This window comes from Phalacrocorax aristotelis, chromosome 5 (assembly GCF_949628215.1).
Source record: "Phalacrocorax aristotelis chromosome 5, bGulAri2.1, whole genome shotgun sequence".
NCBI classification, from domain to species: Eukaryota; Metazoa; Chordata; class Aves; order Suliformes; family Phalacrocoracidae; genus Phalacrocorax; species Phalacrocorax aristotelis.
This window is the reverse complement of record NC_134280.1, coordinates 60,522,402-60,540,342: the sequence shown is the minus strand read 5'-3', so window position 1 is coordinate 60,540,342 and position 17,941 is coordinate 60,522,402. Positions and strand designations below refer to the sequence as shown.

Genomic DNA, 17,941 nt, shown 5'->3' with positions numbered 1-17,941 from the left:
ACAAATGATGTTAAATAACTGCAGCTACAAGCACATAACTAAAAACTTAAAAGCCACACAGAAAATGCAAAAATAGCAAACCATGCAGGAAGAAAAAAAAATACAGCATGGAGGCTAACACTCAAACTACCTCAAGGCAAAACCTCCTCTCAGACATGCATGGTAGACCTGAATTCTCACAGTCTGCTCTGCCAACACGCAGGAAGCTCTGGGAGAGCAAACTAATGCCCGCTTGTTTATCTGGGCAAATTCTGCTGATTTTTAAATCAGGCTGAACTAAACATGGTCTGCTGCTAAGGCTCTGCCTGCAGGACAGGGAGCACTGAGATTTGAGCTCTATCATTTAGATCTAAGAGAAGTTTGCCTTTCATATTACACTGTAAAATGAGAACACAGAACTGCGACTGACTCGCAAACAATGACAGGTTTCTCTTCATGCTAACAGGTTTAGAAACATTTTGAATTCTGGTTTATGACAAGTATTTTAAAAGTTAGATAACAAAAATGTAAACAACATTTTAAACTTCCAATTGTGGTATTTTACTGATTTACAGTGTTCCCAAAGAAAACAATCAGCCATAAAATTTCTGCTGTTTTCAAGCACACAGAAACAAGTTTAGGAAAAGATGGGTTATTACTGATTACTTGTATTAGAGCAGCGCTTGGAGTCCTAGTCGCTGCCAATCATATATGATCACAGAATAGAAAAGGAAAGCCTCTTAATGCAACAGAATTAACTAAGTGGATATCTTAGGTCCGGTAAAATAAGTAAACAACAGACTGTTACTATCTGGTAAAGTGGGGTTCCTCATCCAGAAGTACTGTATTAATAGGTGCTAATATTTAGGTACGTGACTTAGAATGAAGGAACACAAGCAGTATTAAGCAAGGATTTTGGTTGGATTTTTTTTTCTGGTTTTATTTTACAAGCAAAGTAGCAAGCATGCTGGCAGGAGATGCATGCTCTTATATATGATACATGACTTTGCACATATGCTCCCTTTAAAGCTTGTATATAGTAGTACTATAGGTGAGCAGTTTCTTCCTTTGAATAGCTCCTTTAGAAACAGCACAGGCTGAAAGTACAGGAAAAGCTAGCCAAAAATTCTGCCAAGCACAGCTAAGGTACATAATACTTGGTTTAGTTAAAATACTTACCATGCTTGTTACCTGGATACAACAACAAACAGTTTATTAAAATGCTTGTGTAGAATAGCAGATTCTTAGCAAAATATGAACAAAATATTAAGAGACAAAGGAAGAGCAGTTTGCTCAACATTAAATATCAGGTTTAAACAAATGTATTATTTTCACCTAGGGACTGATTCATTAAAAGGAGGAAAAAAAGGATAAAAAACTAACAACAAAAACCGGGTGGAAAATAAACCCTGCCTCCCTGCATGAAAGCTGCAGGTACTGAATGAAGGGGTTTATTGCTGAGCTTGTTTCCCTGAGCTGTGCAAGGAGCCCCTGCGGGTGCCTCTGTGGCCTGCAGCCCGGGAGAGCACCAGGTGGAGCAGGGGAGTAGCTGCATCCCCCCTCCGCACCTCGCAGAACGAGGGTCTGAAGTGCAAATCGCTGCGGTGCTCCTGCAGAGGCATTAGCACCTGCGGGCTCACCTGCACTGCCTCCCGCTCAGCGGCGCCGGGGGCTGCTTTCTGATCTGTCCAAGCCTCAGGACAGTGCATCCACAGAGCAGCTTACGGAGGCGGGGGGACATGCTATCCATCAGCGTGTGATCAAACGTGGTCGTTTCTCCAACTTGTAGCTTTCCCATATAACCACGACCAGTTCACTGGGTAAGAGCTAGAAGTCAGCTCTGGCTGTGCCAGCTACTGGCACTCACCTCTCCCTGCCCCAGGGTAGGAGGGTGTGCACAGGAGGTTTGCACACAGCATGTTTTACTGGCTGCCTTTGGATGTCTGCAGACCTCTGGGCTAAAAAATGCTTTGTTGGTTGTTAAGAGGTGGCACTTCCCTGAGATTCATGCAGCTCTCCAGAAAGCTAACCCCTCTACCCTCCTGCACAGTAAGAAGGACCTTCCATCATGAAAACATGAAAATGAGATGTCCCTAAGCAATATGGAGATGCCAGCCCCACCAGACTTTTCTGTTCCTTTTCCCTCCTTTTTTTGCTAGGTGAGCTGGCTTGGAAATGCCAAACCATGCATCACCTGCAGTCAGCTGAAACATAACAGAAGAAAACGGACAGTGGATCCATGTCTTGTGTGTGAAATGTGTGTTTCAAGAGATGGGTGCCTCTGGGTCCTAGTAACTTCCAAAACTATGTGAGCACTACTTTTGTGACTACCTTACTCTCCAGAACTGCTGCAGCACTACAGCCTCCTCTCCTGCACTGCTTCCTGGCTGCCACCAGCCATGCCAGTGCCACCACATGAAGGTGCAGCCAGTGCCTGTGCCCCTGCCAAGTTCCCAAACTCATACTATTCTGCTGCTACAGTGGCCTTACTATTAGGTGGATCTAAACTAAAGGAGAATTTTAAAGTATAAGCTTTGTTAGGGTTATAAAAGTCCACACCTGGAAGTTGCATGAGCCCAGGGCAAGTTATAGATCTATGACATAGTTCATCTTGCCTCACTTTAGCCAAGTGAATTGTCCAGTCTAAGGCAGACAGCTAACCTCCTGCTATTGTTAGTGCAGTAAGCACCTACAATGTGTTTCTTCCTTACCAGGCATCAAAACCAACCAGACTACATTACTCTCTGTAATGTTATCACTGTCCAAGGACTAGAATAGGAGCCAGGACACCCAGCTTCTACATGGCAACAGCTATGGCAGGTAAACCCCACAATAACAGACGAACTAAAGAAAAATTTTTGAAAACTTACACTTCCTACAAGACCTTCTGTCCACAGAAGGAGGAACACTTAGACTGTCCCGTGTAGCTCTTAGCTGCCATTAGCAGTGAGTCCAATGATCCTTAATTTTAGAAACAGTGACAGGGATTTTTGGAGGGAGAAAACATCTTTCATTTCATGACATGAGAAGGGATGTGCCTTCCGTCTTGCAAGTTGCTGCTTTTCTCCCCAGAATGTTTTACATTTTGTGGAGGCCATTCATCTCATCCTCTTTGACTTATTACATTTTCAGGAGAATGGAGAGAAAAGCAAAAATATATAGGATGATAGCTTAGAAATACAGCCCTTGCAATAGAGCTAGTCTTGAAGAGTTTCAATGACTCCTACAGAGTTTCACAACGGTGACCAAACGGCCAGCTCCACTGGACATCATCTGACTCAGGCCAACACACATCAACTTTTGTAGGCTTAGGAACATCTGCATAGTTGGAAGATCAGTTTTTCTCAAAGTAACTGTAACTTCAAGTCAACCATTAAAGAAATAAAATTCAAAATGAAATATGAATACATAAGAGGTCCTGACTGCCATGGGCAAAAAAGCACCTCCAGCTCCAGGAAGGTTTTGGAGAGCTGCAAGGTGGTGGCCTATGCTTGTATAATCAGGCAGCCTTCGAAGTCTTCAAAAACAAATGGGAAAATGACATTTTAAAGCTGTTTATTTAAATTGAAATATTAGCTTGTCTGCCACTTAAAAAAGAAAGTATATGTTCTTTTTTTTTTCTCCTCAGAGTGCTCATAACCAGGAGGGAATGAGTCTTTCTACCTATCACTGCAACGTGGCCGCTTCTGGGATGAAAGTTGGTAACTGATTAATAACACACAATGGTATTACATCACAGTTTAGGCAGCAAGAGAAGTAATATATCCAATTAAAACGGCAGGGGTAATTTATACAGGCAGATTACAGTAATTACCCAGGTTGGAATTTGGCCAGGACAAATGGGTTAACACCCCTACTCTAAACAGGAACGTTGTGGGATTTTTAATGACCGCAAATAGTTAAGACTGTGATTTCCTATCATGTCCAAGACAGAAGGGGTTTGGTTTTGCTCTCACTTGTGCTGCTGTATAAAGCTGGAATAAATCCTTTCAGGTCAATGAGGTTTACGCTGATGTATGTAAAATAAAAGTTCGGCCCAGTGTGCTGCAGAGTCCTGTGCTGAGGTTCGGCAGAAGCTCAGAGGGACAGTATCTCGTACTGAATCATTACATCCTGCTGGAGCTTAAGGTATTCTTTGGATAGGTCCCATCTGGCCCTGACCTGGCTTGACCCTACTTAATTTATGAGCTCTGATGGGATTGCTGCTGCCCAGGAATGACACTGTAGTAAGTAACAGACTGCACTCTTAGACTGCTGCCTTCCTCTCCCTTTATGTGTGGTACGTAATTAGTAATGAATGTTACTGAGGTGGATTTAGAGTACAATCAGTGGAAATCTGGTCTAGTTCCACCAAACCCCTAAAATGTCATCACTGTAATGGAGATCAGGATGTGCCTCATGTTTTAGCCGACTGCTTCTGGCTGCAGTTGCAAACACTTTTTTTGAACACGTAAGCGCTATAGAATCTAATGCAAGGAGACTATAACTTTTAATGAATCAGGCCCTTGAGGTTTACTTTTCACCGATTAATTTTGGAATGTAAAATACATAGTTAAATTAGATAATAATAATTCCCCAGTATCATCCAATTATAAGCTTAATATCTATAAAAGCCCCACATGAAACAAGAGTTCTACATGACAAGCACAAAAGGATTTGTGCTTGACTTTCTTTTAATCCAACATAAACAGAAGAATAATTCAATCAATCAGTTCAAATGAGTTCTACAGCAAAAAATAAGAACTGTTATCCTAGAATGATAAATGGGGCTTTGAACACCATGTTATCTATGACTTTGGGGAAAAAAAAATCTAAGACAGTATGAGGAAAAGTAAGCACAACAGAACACCGTATTAATTCAAGAAGCCCTCAAACCTGTACCAATATTTAAAATACAAAACTGTAAGGAAGAAAAAATAACATAAGAAACAACAATTTGCTCACAAAATGGATATTACAGTAACACTAATGTAAAATAGACTCCTAATAAGCAATTTTGCAGATGTTATTTCTGCTCAGATCTCATATTGATTCAAATAACCTTTGAAATAATTAGCTGTAGCTCAAAAAAAGATAAACAAATCATGAAAATATACAATTGTTCTGGACAAAAGATAAGAGAGCACTTCAGTGTTTCTAGCCCTGATCTCCAATTTGCTTATTATTAGAGAAGACAGGAGTAAATACAAAAGCTGGCTATTTCAGCCAGGCAATAGCTAATGCCAAGAAGAGAATGCGCATTCAAAGCTGTCCCAACTTGCTGCCTAATGAGTAGCAATTAATCCATCTTATTGTATTTCAAAATGCTGAAGACTCCATTCACATCAAAGGGAATTTTTCAAGGCTTTTATCATTGTTCATTTAAAAAGTATAGAGCTATCTTTAGCATTTTATAATTGACAACAATATTTTCTTTTTATCCCTCAATGTGGAATGTAGAATAATGGATTTTAAAACATGTAATACATGTGAACTGTAGGCATTTTAATGTTTCTTTTTGTGTCTGTCTAATTAATCTTGCAGTATGAAAAAATATTTGAAACGAAAGTCTAATTTAGACATATATCCTGCTGTGAAGACCTTTACTCTATTTATGCACAACTTCCAATCCATCTTTTCCTCTGAATGGACAGAAGTGACTTTGGCTCCCGGTCAATGCAAAGGTGGGAAATCCTGCAACCTAACACTATGGGCTGGTGTATCTGACACGGAAGTACAACATTAGAGTGTGAAAATTCTGCTTTGCCTCCTCCAGTCCTTGCATGAGAGGAAATGCCATGAAGAGGAGCTGCCTTTCAGATCTGTCTCAAAGGACAGCTTTATCTCAGCCTCTCTTTCCATTTTCATGAGATGAAATTTCTCTAACTTCAGGAAGATTTTAATAAACTCAGAAAATTAAGATTAAAGTCTCCAAAATAGGAGTATTTTCCTGCTGTAAAAAGAATTAAAATGTACAACATCCCTGGAAGGGCTGATGAGACATTCTCTACCAGTCATCTTGAAATGCAGCAATAGCATTTACGCACAAAATATCTTTTTCTTGCAGTCTAAGGATCCTCTGTTCAGAGTGACTGTAGGAACTTATCATCAAAGAAAAGGGACTTTGCTGAACCAAGCAGACTTTATGGCCTGCAGGTGAGATTTCAATCTGTTAGGTAAGCTTCAGTAATACTCTATCCAATGCCATGGGGGCAGATAGCTCTGAAATCCTTCCATCCATTTGGATATTTGCAGAAGACAAACACAGGAAGATTCACCCAAGTCGTCTCCTTGCTACGAGCAGGATTCAGACCAAAGCAAGATCTCTTGGTATAAAATAAACTCAGCAGGCACTTGGGGAACAAGAGTTATTTGTTATACCCTTCGTCAAAGTAAGAGACCAGGAACTGAGGTCAATGGGACAGATTGGCCACATCTTGAAAGATCGATAAGAAATGGCATTATGAAGAAAACCGCTAGCAATGGATGTCAGCTGGGGGACAAGCGCCTCTGTGCTGTGCCCCTGCAGTCCTCAAGTGCCTGCCTTTATTTCAGCTAAAGCAGTGCTGACACACAGGGAATGACCAGCTTCTCTGCTATACCCTGCCTGTGTATGTGTGGGAGGTGTGCAGAGGGGATGTCTGGTGGCAAGAGGAAGAAACATGGGAGATGGAGATGCCCTCAGGTCAGAGCTGACTGAACTTGTAGCTATGGACTGGCATGAAGGATCTCTGCATTATTCCACAGAGTGCTTGCCTGTCATGCTGTAGGTAGGAAAATTGACATCAGATGCATGCATTTTTCTTTTTAAGTAGTAAGTGCTCCCCTGGATGCCACCAGTCACAGGTTTTACAGAGTAATTGCAGGACCCAGCTCATTGTCAAAAGGGCAAGACTGGCCTGAGTCAGAAGCAGTGCTTCCCTTGGCTATCGCCTTCTTTGTCACCCTTCACTGGTAAATGTGGGGAGCACCCACTCCAGGAGGACAAGAGCCCATTATCTGCCTGAAGAGGTTGATTGGGAAGTCCAGGTTGCTGCCAAAATGGTCCCCATTGAAACAACGGGCACTTGTAGATGCCAAAACGTATTCATAGATGGTTCAATACAGGAATAATACAAAAAACAGGCAGTAGTGCTAACAAAATGTCTGGAGCAGCAAGGTTCCTTCTCGGGTCCAAAACCAGTGGTTTCTCCCACTTCTAGGGAGTAATTGCAGCTGCCTGGCAGAAAAAGCGAGGACTGTCTTTCTAATAAAGAAAGCTCCCTCATGGCACCTTCTTGCATCAAAGTTTCATCTCTTCCATGTGAGGAGAGAAAGGTCTGCCGGAGGCTGCAACTTCTCTGGAGGAAGACTGTGCAAGAACGCTGATGTGCCACGGCACCTCGTTTGCTGAGACCAAGACCGGCAGGAAAAAGAGGAGGGAGGGAGACAGGGACAACCTGGTTCCTTCGCCCTTTCTGGGCACCCTGCCGGCTGGGGGCCATGGACGTGTCACCAGGGCTGTGTCAGGCTCTCAGGGGAGCTAAATCCTGAGGCAGCATGAGTACCCTGGATCAGGGGCAGGAGAAGCAGCCTGGGATCCACTGGCCAGCAAGACTTGCTGGGGAAGGGCTGGGGCAGCCTTTGCCTCCAGTGATGCCTGGAGGGTAGCAAGGCCAGGGGCTAGCAGACCTCTGTCATCAGTGTGCACTCTGTCTTCACCATGTAGTCGTAGAGAGTTGAAGCAAATGCCCCGGCAGAGTGTTGGGGGCATGAAGGAGAGAGACTCTTCCTGAAGCAATTAATTCCTTGCACCAAAATGGCAGCTCCCCCACTGTCTACTCAGCTCTGGGGGAGCTGCAAACCACTGACAGGTGGAAAGCAGCAGCAGGGTCTGGAGCCCTTACTAACTATTTCGTTGCCCTAACAGTTTTCTCCTTCTTCAGGCAACTCCTTAAAATGAAAAATCCCTTTGGATCTCTATTTATTGCAAATGACATCGAGGCTAGAGGTTTCAAATATTGCTAGGGTTTAGCTATCTTCTTTCTTCTTTGGAAAGCTTCAATTAAAATCAGACAGCAGGTGTAGTACTTAAAAAATACTTTTTGCTTTATAAGTGTCTTTGTTTTTTAAGCTATTTTGGGCATTCAGAAAGGGAAGCATTTTAGAACAGTAAATCAAATATTTTTGTTAGGCTCCTAGGCCTGTATTGTGGTATCTGAGTGGCTTCCTGATTTTTGTAGCCCTGAGCGCTCACCAGTCCTATAAAACTCCCTGAGAGCTGCTGGTACTGAGCACCTCTGAAAGTAAGGTCACCTATTTACATACTTAATTTTAGGCATCAAGGATTGACAATTTAAGCTTAAAATGCTACATATCTCTGTATTATTGCACCCTTGGTTAAAAAGCAGTATGTTTAAGTTGTCTTAGTTGTTCCTTACGAACCCCAACTGCTCAGCCAGTGCAGCTAAAAAGCCAGCCACCAACAGCCATACAAGCTTGCCAGCATGCTGCCCACTGCGGATGAAAAACCCAGTGCTTCTGTCAAGGAGGCCTGTTACAAAGCCAGGCTGTTATTTATACGCTGCAGTTCCAGATCATGGTAAGCATCTGCAGTGCTCACCGCTTAGTATTGTGAAATTAATTTCTGAAACATTTTGCTTTTCAGCTAGAACAAAAATGTGATTTGTTCCCATGTGGGGAAAAAACCTGACAAAAAGAAAAAAGGAGGGAAGTAGAAGATTGACAAATTCCTTTGCTTTTTATTAAAAATTAAAAAATCAACATCAAAAACTGCAAAACCCCCTCCTCCACTTTTAAGTAATGGGAAAACAAAACAAAAAAGGTCCCAAGACCTCCACTGGAAAACTTGGGAAAAAAAGCAATCCAAGAAACCCCTATTAAGCATTTCCAAGAGTTTCTTTTTAGCCTTTGAATGTATTTTATGGAAACCAGGGAAAAATGGGGACATGTACAATTCATCACGTCAGATTAAGCAAACATACTTAATATTCCCTGAACAGGACTCTGACTGAGGCTCTCCAAAGAATAAATGTCAATATTTTCCTTTAAAAAATTAAAATTTCAGGGAATCTTGTAAATAGTATGTAACTTGAGGTGGTACTAGATTGTACTCTAGAAACACCTTATAGTTAGGGCAATTTTGATAATCTGTGCTCTCTGGCACTTGGAATAAACCATGTATTTTAAGTAGTCTTGATAGCATTTCAAAATGACAGACAAAAAACTTTTGGGAATGGAAAACAATTACCCCAATTACCCCTCTGGAAAAAGCAAAAAAAGAAAAAGCATATACACAACTGCATAAAAACCCTGTGTATTTAAATACACTACTAGCACTTAACTGTTAAAAAAAATAGACTAATGGGTTAAAAATCAGGTTTAGGTGCTGAGCTGTTACAAAGAGTAGTTCACTTTGCATTTGGACAGTGTTAAAACAACGTTTTTAATGTGGATGCTAGTGCAGAAACCGGAGATTAAACACAGAGACGCAGACAGCTACCACATGCAGGAAAACGAGGTTACAGGCACGGCAGCACCAGGCGCTCGCCCATCACCGCGGGGAGGAGGAAGGGACAGGCATAGCAACCACAAGCCCAAAAGCAGAAAAGCGCATACCTTCAGCTTGGAATGAAAATCACGAGATTTCCTTCTGGCAAGAACCTGAATGTGACTAGACACCTGCAGGGTAGGGGAAGGGAGGAAACAAAGGAAAAGCCTGTAACCATGGAGATGAAAAGCCCCCTACAACTGGGCAAGCCAAACGTACCTTAATGGCGGCTTGAATTTCTCGAACTTTCTTTCTTGCTAAGACCTGTATGTGACTAGACACCTACATTGTTCAGGTTTATAGGGGAAAAAAAAACAACAAACAAAAGAAAAACAAAAAGCAAATCAAATTTAAAATGTCTATTTTTTTCTTAAAAAATAAAAAAACTTTTCTGAGGGGAGGAAGTTATTTGCATCTTCAGTAAGCTCTGCTGTTAAAGATACCACATTCCCAGCCAGATACCAAGCTCTTAGCACCGAGGCTTAACAATACAGGTCATCACTGCAGTGACTTGATTAAGGGGGGAGGGAAGTGACCCACCAGGTTGTGCATTCAGCTACAAGATAGAAGACACAGTTCACAGTTGGACACAGCCCACATGCTTTGGTACTGATTCCATCCGTGGCTAGGCCCTGCGCTCTCGCGCTGGGCGCCAACAGGATTTCTACCCCATCTGCTAGAGATGCAGATGCCCACTCTGACCATTTGCCACTAGGCTCAAGACATAACTTGGCACTGAGAAGTTTTATCCGTTGTTTATTGTGTTCTGCAGCTCCAATGAGGAGCCTTAGGTGGCATTTTGACCCCACTGAAATGCTCTAAATTCTGGAACAAATGATAAATTACTGGCACGACATAGGTCCCTGAATCTGTGCTGACTTCCTCCGTAATCTCAGCATCAAGTCTGCCCACAAGACACTCATCTAAGTGCAGACCAGTAACTTGAAATCAGCTTGAGTGATCATTATCACATGTGTCACATATATGTGAGATAAGTGTAATGGGTTTGGCCCATCGTCATTACATTTTGGTAAAAAAATTGTGTAAATTCAGTCCTGCACTAGACCAGGTATTGGTCAGAAGTTGTTGCCTGTGCAGTGAAGGGTCTGGGCCCAGATTCACCTTCCTGTTTACTCAGGCACATACTGAAATCCATGTTATTAATGATGAGGGTTTAATGATGCTGCCCAGCACCGCTCAGTAGTGCTCAGCGTCCTACAGCCCTCTTGCGTGAAGGTTTAAAACCTGCAGTGACGGTAAAAATCTCTAAAGAGAAATCTCTTATTCTTATTTAACCCAGGGCATACCATATCAAGTGTTGTACATTTTTCCTAAGTTAGTTACAATTCCTGTCTGGGAAAGAACAAAGCAAAAGAAAAGGAGAAACAAAGCTTGATTTCCTCCCTCTGTAAGGCTATTCCATGACAATAGTACCAAAAAGCCTTTCTTTTTAGTAGGAAAGGAAACAATAATTTATAAATGAGCACAGCCCCCAAATGCCACCTTCAGAGACTTCTTCAGGAAGCAGCTCAGGAACGAGTTTGCAGTAATTCAGAGTTATATAATTGCTTACTAAGCAATTTTGTAGTCAAACACATAGACCAAGTTTTCACACACGTTCATTTGTTTTTGCTTTCAGTGGGATATTAGTGGTATTAAAGGTTATACAAGGAGCACAATTGTAACATTTAATTGCTTAGTTGAAACTCAAAAGAAGCAACAATCAAACTTTTCTAAACACTTAGTCTAAAGTGATTTATTAATCACTATAGAGGGATGTACAAGTTTGGAGGCAGAACATTGCCATGTGTAAGTCATCACAGCCCTCTTCATTTCACTGCAGCTCTACCAGGACATGCTGGCCAAGGATCTAGCCCCAAGGTCTGCATTTTGACTCCTGGTGTGATTTTAAGATCCTAGCGTAACCCTTGACTACTGGAGCTTGCATGGGCATAGCTGAGAACAACTTGGGACTTTGCCAATCTTTTGTTTGTTCCTCCTCCATGTGCTGCAGTTTCTCTCCTTTCTCATGCCTTTTTTCATCCCTTGTACATACGTTGTTTTCCTAACTGACAAAGGACACTACCCAGGGCAAAATATCACCCAGTCCAAAGTGCTTTAAATCCAAGTGCTGGCAGCAGGCCATCTTTGTGTGTGCTGACTCAGCGTCACCTTTCCCTGCATTACAAAACACACGTTGCATGCAAGTGTACGAGCCTCTGCCTTCCCCTTCATCACGCACGTGGATAGGGAGAAGGGAAATCTTGCACTGACGTTAGAGAAAGTGAGAGGACTCTGTGATTTGCAAAGCATTTTGAAACAGCGCAAGAGTTTAGTAACCACCGCATACACTACACAGAGCGTGTGCCTTCTGTGAGGCTGCTGATCACCACAGATATTCTAAATTAAAGGATTTAGTAATATGAGATAAGTTAATGGTTGTGTGGTAATTATCTGAAAAAGACTTAAGACTGGTTAGAGGTTTATTCTGACTCTTTGATTAATGAAATCTTACCATGATCTTACAGAACATGAGCCTGAAGGCTCTTGGTGATTTTTTAAATTATTTTTTCATCCTGTAGCAAGTACTGCCCATGAGCTGAGAGCACGATTAGGACCAGTCCTGAGAGATAGTTTTTATTTATTTACCTCTCATGTCCAAGGTTCATAACCTCTATTATATAGGTGAATTTTCTGGACTTTCAGAAGTTCCACTATTCACCATCTCAAATTAATTATTATATTGTGTAATTGTCCTTCTAGAGAAATAGGGCACAATGCTTTATGCTTCTACTTCAAATTTTGATTTTTTTCCCCCCAAATACAGGGGATAATAGCTTCATGTGCACATAGGTTAATAAAAATTGCATCCTCAAACTGCCACTGAAATGATGCACAACATTAAAAAAATGGAGTTTTAAATATTTTCTAAACAGCATGTATTTAAACTGAACAGTGAAGTCAATACATCATCTCATCAGAGCTGAAGCACAGACAGCCACTGCAGCCAAAAATGCCATGTTTTGTCATTCACTGACATGCATACTTCCCCACTGGGTTATTTTACCTGCTTCCTGGTCCGTGTCTTCCCTGTTCTAAGTTTGATGTATCTGGCTATCAATTCATTCCTACCTGAAACAAAGAAAAATTCATTATAAGGGACAAGCAGCATTGCATCCATAAACACCATAAAAATACCACATTTAAACATACGAGTTCCATGCATATGAGGCTTATGTTTTCTTACACCTATTCCACTTCTCCTTTGCAAACTATTTATCAGTATATCTCATTGTTCTTCAGCATTTCTCTTCCCTCACCTTAACAGACATTTCATGTTCCACATGAACTATGTGCAGAGGGCTATGGGTTCAGTGTTTTCTCACTGAAGCCCTGCAGCTGTTTGCAGGCAGAGAGGCACCTCCTTGGCCAGAGGTGGTCCCCAGGATAATCTCTCACTGCAGAACCCCTCATCCTTGGGGCTGGCATGAGGTCTGGGCCCCTCTGGTTTTGCTTCTGACTGTGCCGGGTGGCATTTTTCACACACACCCCCAGCCCACCTGGACCCCTGCTGGGAGATGGAGCTGCTCAAGAAGGTCGTGTGCCACCCGGGCTGAAGTGCCAATCACCCGGATGTTATGGTTTTACATCAGCTTTTCTCCAAGTTTTAATTCTACATGGAGGACAGCAAAATCTATCCTTCCTGCAAGGAAACACTCTGCCTCCTCCAGTCCCAGTTCAGCAGCTTATCAATCACACACTTAACTCTACACACAAGAGTGGTCACCCTGTGGTGCCCAAGTTCCTGCTACAGTGGGGCTGATCAACACGGTGGTTTGTTATTTAGAGCTCTATTTCTCTTGGACACGTATAGTATTTCCAAGTTTCTAAAATGGCTATTTGACTCTTCTTCAGTCACACATTATGCTACCTAATGCAAACGAACATTTTCTTTCCAAATAATTTCCTTCCGAAATATTGCTGACATGGAAGATAACACAGTTTTATGTGGTGCCTGTTTATTTTCACTGCATATTATATTACTTCTCCATGAGTTGTAATAACTTAAATATACTTGTCCTAAGTTATGGAGTTATTTGCATTCAGCACAGGGGATAAGCAGCCCATGTGTAGAAAATGAGAAAACTGATTTAGCAGCAAGCTGAAAATGGGGAGGTTAAGAAAATAACTCATCACCCACCAAGTTATTTTAAAGTGTATGAGTACATAGCTGGGGAGAGCAGAAAGTTGTATCAGCCAGGAACTCAAACTGTTTCTGTTTGATGTTGTTGGGGAGAGATGGGGAAGTTTTGAAGTAGCTTGCCTATGTCTGAAGGGTATTTTGTTGACTGGAAGATTGAACGCAATTAGTCAAACTGGACCTTCATTTTCCCTTTTCCTTCTGTCTTCCCCTCTGAGCCTTATTTTACACCCTTTGTATCAAATGTCTCACAGCTCCTGTCTCTTCCACATTTTGTTTGCTGAATGGGTACTAGAATATGAAATACCAACGCGTTTCAGAGTAGAGCTGTGTTTTCTCCGATTCCCTTTTGATTTGGTCTGACTATGTGCCAGGTTTCCCGCAACACACCACTGCGATGGCAATGTGAGGTTTGTAACTCTTCAGCAGGTCTTTTCAGGACAAACCTCAAGGGGTAAATTTGCGTGAGCAAATTGTTACACAAACAAGCAACATTTCTGCACACAGATGAGGGATTTTCATATGCAAAACAAGAGTTAGTTAGCTAATTTCACGCAAAGACCTTGTCTTTTGGCTGGACTGCATTTCTGCAGCCTGTCATGCCCACAAGGTACTTGCCATTTGCAGTGAACAAGTGCCTTTGTGTCCATGGGGTGAAACCAGGGAATGCTCAATCTCTGTACTGCTCTGTTCTCATGTACTTTCTCACCATCCAAACAGTTCACTTCAAATATGGAGAAGTAGTTTTCACAGTGGTGGCTGTCCCCCTCTGTCCTTACACTGTAACAGCAGCTACCTCACAGTGACAGGATTGCAAATTCACTTGCAGGTGCTGGGCATGGGCAGAAATGGAGCTGCTCTGCTCTTCAGTAGTATGAGATGGAAAAGTTCTACAGTGGAAGAATATCATACAGTTTGGGAAACAGAACCGACAGAGAGGTTGAGAGCCTAAGGCTATGGTAACGAGAAGGGAGAGGAAAAGGTATACAACGATGGCACATCATACTAAATGTTCATTGGATGAGAGTTTTCCAAAACCTTCTTGCTTGGCACTTTTTATGCCTCTGCAGTGTCCCTTTAGTGAGTACTAGGCTAGTAGACAGTAAAGAGGTACACAAAAATTAAAAGAAAAATAGGAATATGCATTTTACCACCTATCAACAGGGAGCCTGAAGGGGTGGTAGCCTGCAAGTGCAGCCCTCTGCTATCTGGTGAGATTCAGAGATCACCACATTCCTGCAATCACCAGCATGGTAGGTGGTACGAACATTTTCATATGTCTAAATGCACATTTTGATTTAATTGGGGAATGCCCTCCTTCCAGAAAGTACTTTCTTTTGCATATCTTTAAGTAAGTGCATACATTAAGCACTCAGAATACTGGTTTGGTGCAAAAAGAGTTGTCAGGTTGTCCTTATCAGCAGCTGGCAACTCTGCAAGGTCAATGACTCTGTATGGTGATGTAAAGGATGCGTTGCTGTCTCTTGTCCCTCCGTCTGTACTGAAGATGTTTCAGACACACAGTCACATCCCAGGTCACTCCAGCCATCCCTGCCCATTAAGGCAATCCCATGCAGCTTTCAGCAATAGCTGAGGAAGGAAGAGTTAAACCTTCTCATGGTTTAACAGTTTTCTTCCCAGTCAAGAGAGCTAAAAACCTATTTTTAAAGGAAAGCTCAGATTCCCAGGCAGCCACTTGACAGGCAAAGCAGCTTTATAAAAAACACCAAGTACTGAAAGTCTAGACTGTATTATACAAAATACCACTCAAGTGCTGTCTCTGGTTGAGCTCCAGCCCATCCATGAAGTGCTCTGGCTTGAATCAAGGTGGAGTTTCTCTAGCTGCTATCTAGCTTGGCAGAGGTAGGTCTAACAAGATTGTGGTTTTGCAAAGTGATCGCTTCCCCTTAAGGTGAAGTCTAGCTGGAGCCTAGCTCAAGAACAGTCAACAGCCTAGAATAATTTGACTTAACTTACAGGGAGGAGGAACTCTACAAGGAACCATACAAAGTGGCCAAGGCCTTACATTTTCCTCTACAGCCATGTTTCAACACAGCAAAGAAACATGCACCGGGTTTAGCCAGAGCAGAAGATATTGTAGCCTCATGAGGCTCCCTAAATATCCGCTGCCTGACCACAGTGATCTGAAAAGTTCTTTTTTGGTCTACCAAAAAGCCATAAACCCAAATATAAGCATTACCTGATATATGCAAGACAGATGCCCCTGTCTAGAAGTTTACAGCTTTTATGTTATCTACCAAATACTGATGCTCTTTACCAGCTGACAGATACTAACAGAAAAGATCTTATCTCCTCACCAGCCAGGGCCCTGACAGGATTTTAAAGAAAGGAAGGCCAAATAATCCTAAAAACACACTTTCCTGTTCTTGGGAATAGGAAGAGTCTGAAACAAGAGGCTCAAGGAACTTCTTTAATTGACCATTAGAAACCTTAGGGTGAAAAATGCTCATTAATAAATAGATCTGTTTTTCTCTAAGAAGAGCTCAGCTGTGGAAATACTTCCCATACACGCCCTCCCTCACATTCCCTGTCATATATATCTGGGAAATTGCCTGGCAGAAGAGAAGAGGTCAGGTTTATGAACTGCAAATGTTCATCTCCTTGTTATCCTCTATGACAGTCTCCTACTTTGAATGTTTTTGTTCAGGTATCAAAGAGAGGTGTGCGGAGGTGCCCGGTCAGATGAAACATATTCACAACACAAGAATCTTTTTCCAAGGATCTTGAAATCATCAGGAGAGGATCACAACAAATATTTTATATAGGCTGCTTCTTCTGGTTTGGGTTATTTTTTTTCCCCCCTCTTCAAAATTCAGGCCTAATATGTCATGCCCTTCTGTACTGTCAGTGCAATTGCAAACTATAATTGTTCCTGAGCTGATGCTGAGGAGGAGGCATTTTACACAACAGGTCATCTTTTTAATCATGGCAGGAAGTAAAAAGGGATTCAGCTAGAAAACAGTGCAGGTGCTAGAAAACGCGTGAGGCTCCAAGGGGTGCCAAAGCCTCACTGTGGCCCCTTGGGCGAACGGCCGGGCCCCCGGGGCAGCCATGCTCCTGCCAGCCAGCAGGACACAGGCTCACTCTGCCTTCCCAAAATACTGCCCCGTCTCTGAGAAGCATCACCCTAAACAAGGGAGTGTGCAGTGATCACGGACACCTCACAGGCGGCACGGAGGACTGACATTTCTGCTCTTCTTGTTCAAAATAAGTAGAAGCAGCTGCAAAGTGGGGAGGCTCCCACCCGCCTCTCCCTGGGGGAGGCAGTTGTTGCTCTAACAGAGGGCCCTTGTGTGGGGAAGCCTCCCCCACTAACGTTATTTCTAAAGACAGCCTATATCAGCCAAGCTTCAGCCCCCACAGAGGTTTCCACAAGGCTCCCAGGTGCCACTCTTGGTGCTGAGGGTGAGTTTGGCCCCGCTCGCCCAGCATGGGCAAGGACCCCAAAGGTGAAAATCAAACAGGCCACCACAGGCAGATCTACCAGGACCTGTGTGAGCTGTGGACATACCCCCAGCCAGGCCAGGTCCCTTTCCGCAGGTCCTAGCCACAAGCATTGCTGCTCAAACCCAGTCCCTACAGCAGCAGTGCACCAAGCCGGTGCATCACATCCCTGCGGAGCTGCCGGCCACGTGGAGGACAGACGTCTTTATTTAGAACATTAATGACACAAATTAAACCTCCGCCCTCCTAGCTCCCAGTAATAGGCACCATCCAAATGTGATAAAAATAGACAAGTGTGGGAAATCAAGCCGGTTATCAATTTGAAAATGAACAGCTAATTTTAAAAAGTTTTCATACTCTGCAAAATAATATAAGTAACAACCAAGTAGAAATGCCTATTCTTTTCAGATAATGGTGTACTATGATTTTCTCCAAATTCTAAGAGACTGGCTTGAAATAGGTATTTCATATCCTTAGCACAAAGTCTGGGGACAGACCCGCACAAACATTTCATCTCCCAAGTCATGGTCATGCCATATTTTCACCATGGCAAAGTTTCTCAGCTGGTTTTAGTAAGCTCCATTTCTGTCAGTCTCTGCTCAAAGCTGGTACACAGCCTGGTGATTGCAAAGTGCCGCACATGTGCCCAGGGGCTAAATTTGGAGAGCTAGCGGGAGTTCTGCTTGATGAGGAGCCTACTGACGAGTTCGCCGCACCTCAGGCGAGCGCTCTCCTGGGACAGCCCCTGTGAGCGGCACTGAGCCCTT

At 42.7% G+C, this 17,941-nt stretch overlaps 1 protein-coding gene across 8 annotated transcripts in view; it reads right to left on the bottom strand.

Annotated features, from left to right (window-relative positions):
- Positions 1–17,941, bottom strand: part of TEAD1 (TEA domain transcription factor 1) — a 162,181-nt gene that overhangs the window by 36,369 nt on the left and 107,871 nt on the right. For 2 of the 8 annotated variants that reach the window (XM_075094850.1, XM_075094856.1), the window contains 3 exons: positions 12,576–12,640; positions 9,728–9,790; positions 9,577–9,639 (listed from right to left, as the gene is read on the bottom strand). In XM_075094850.1, the coding sequence (XP_074950951.1) occupies positions 9,577–9,639; positions 9,728–9,790; positions 12,576–12,640 (191 nt within the window). Of the gene's footprint in view, positions 1–1,158; positions 9,516–9,576; positions 9,640–9,727; positions 9,791–12,575; positions 12,641–17,941 lie in introns of those variants that run through there. The other 6 variants (XM_075094852.1, XM_075094857.1, XM_075094853.1 and 3 more) reach the window with 4 other exon arrangements.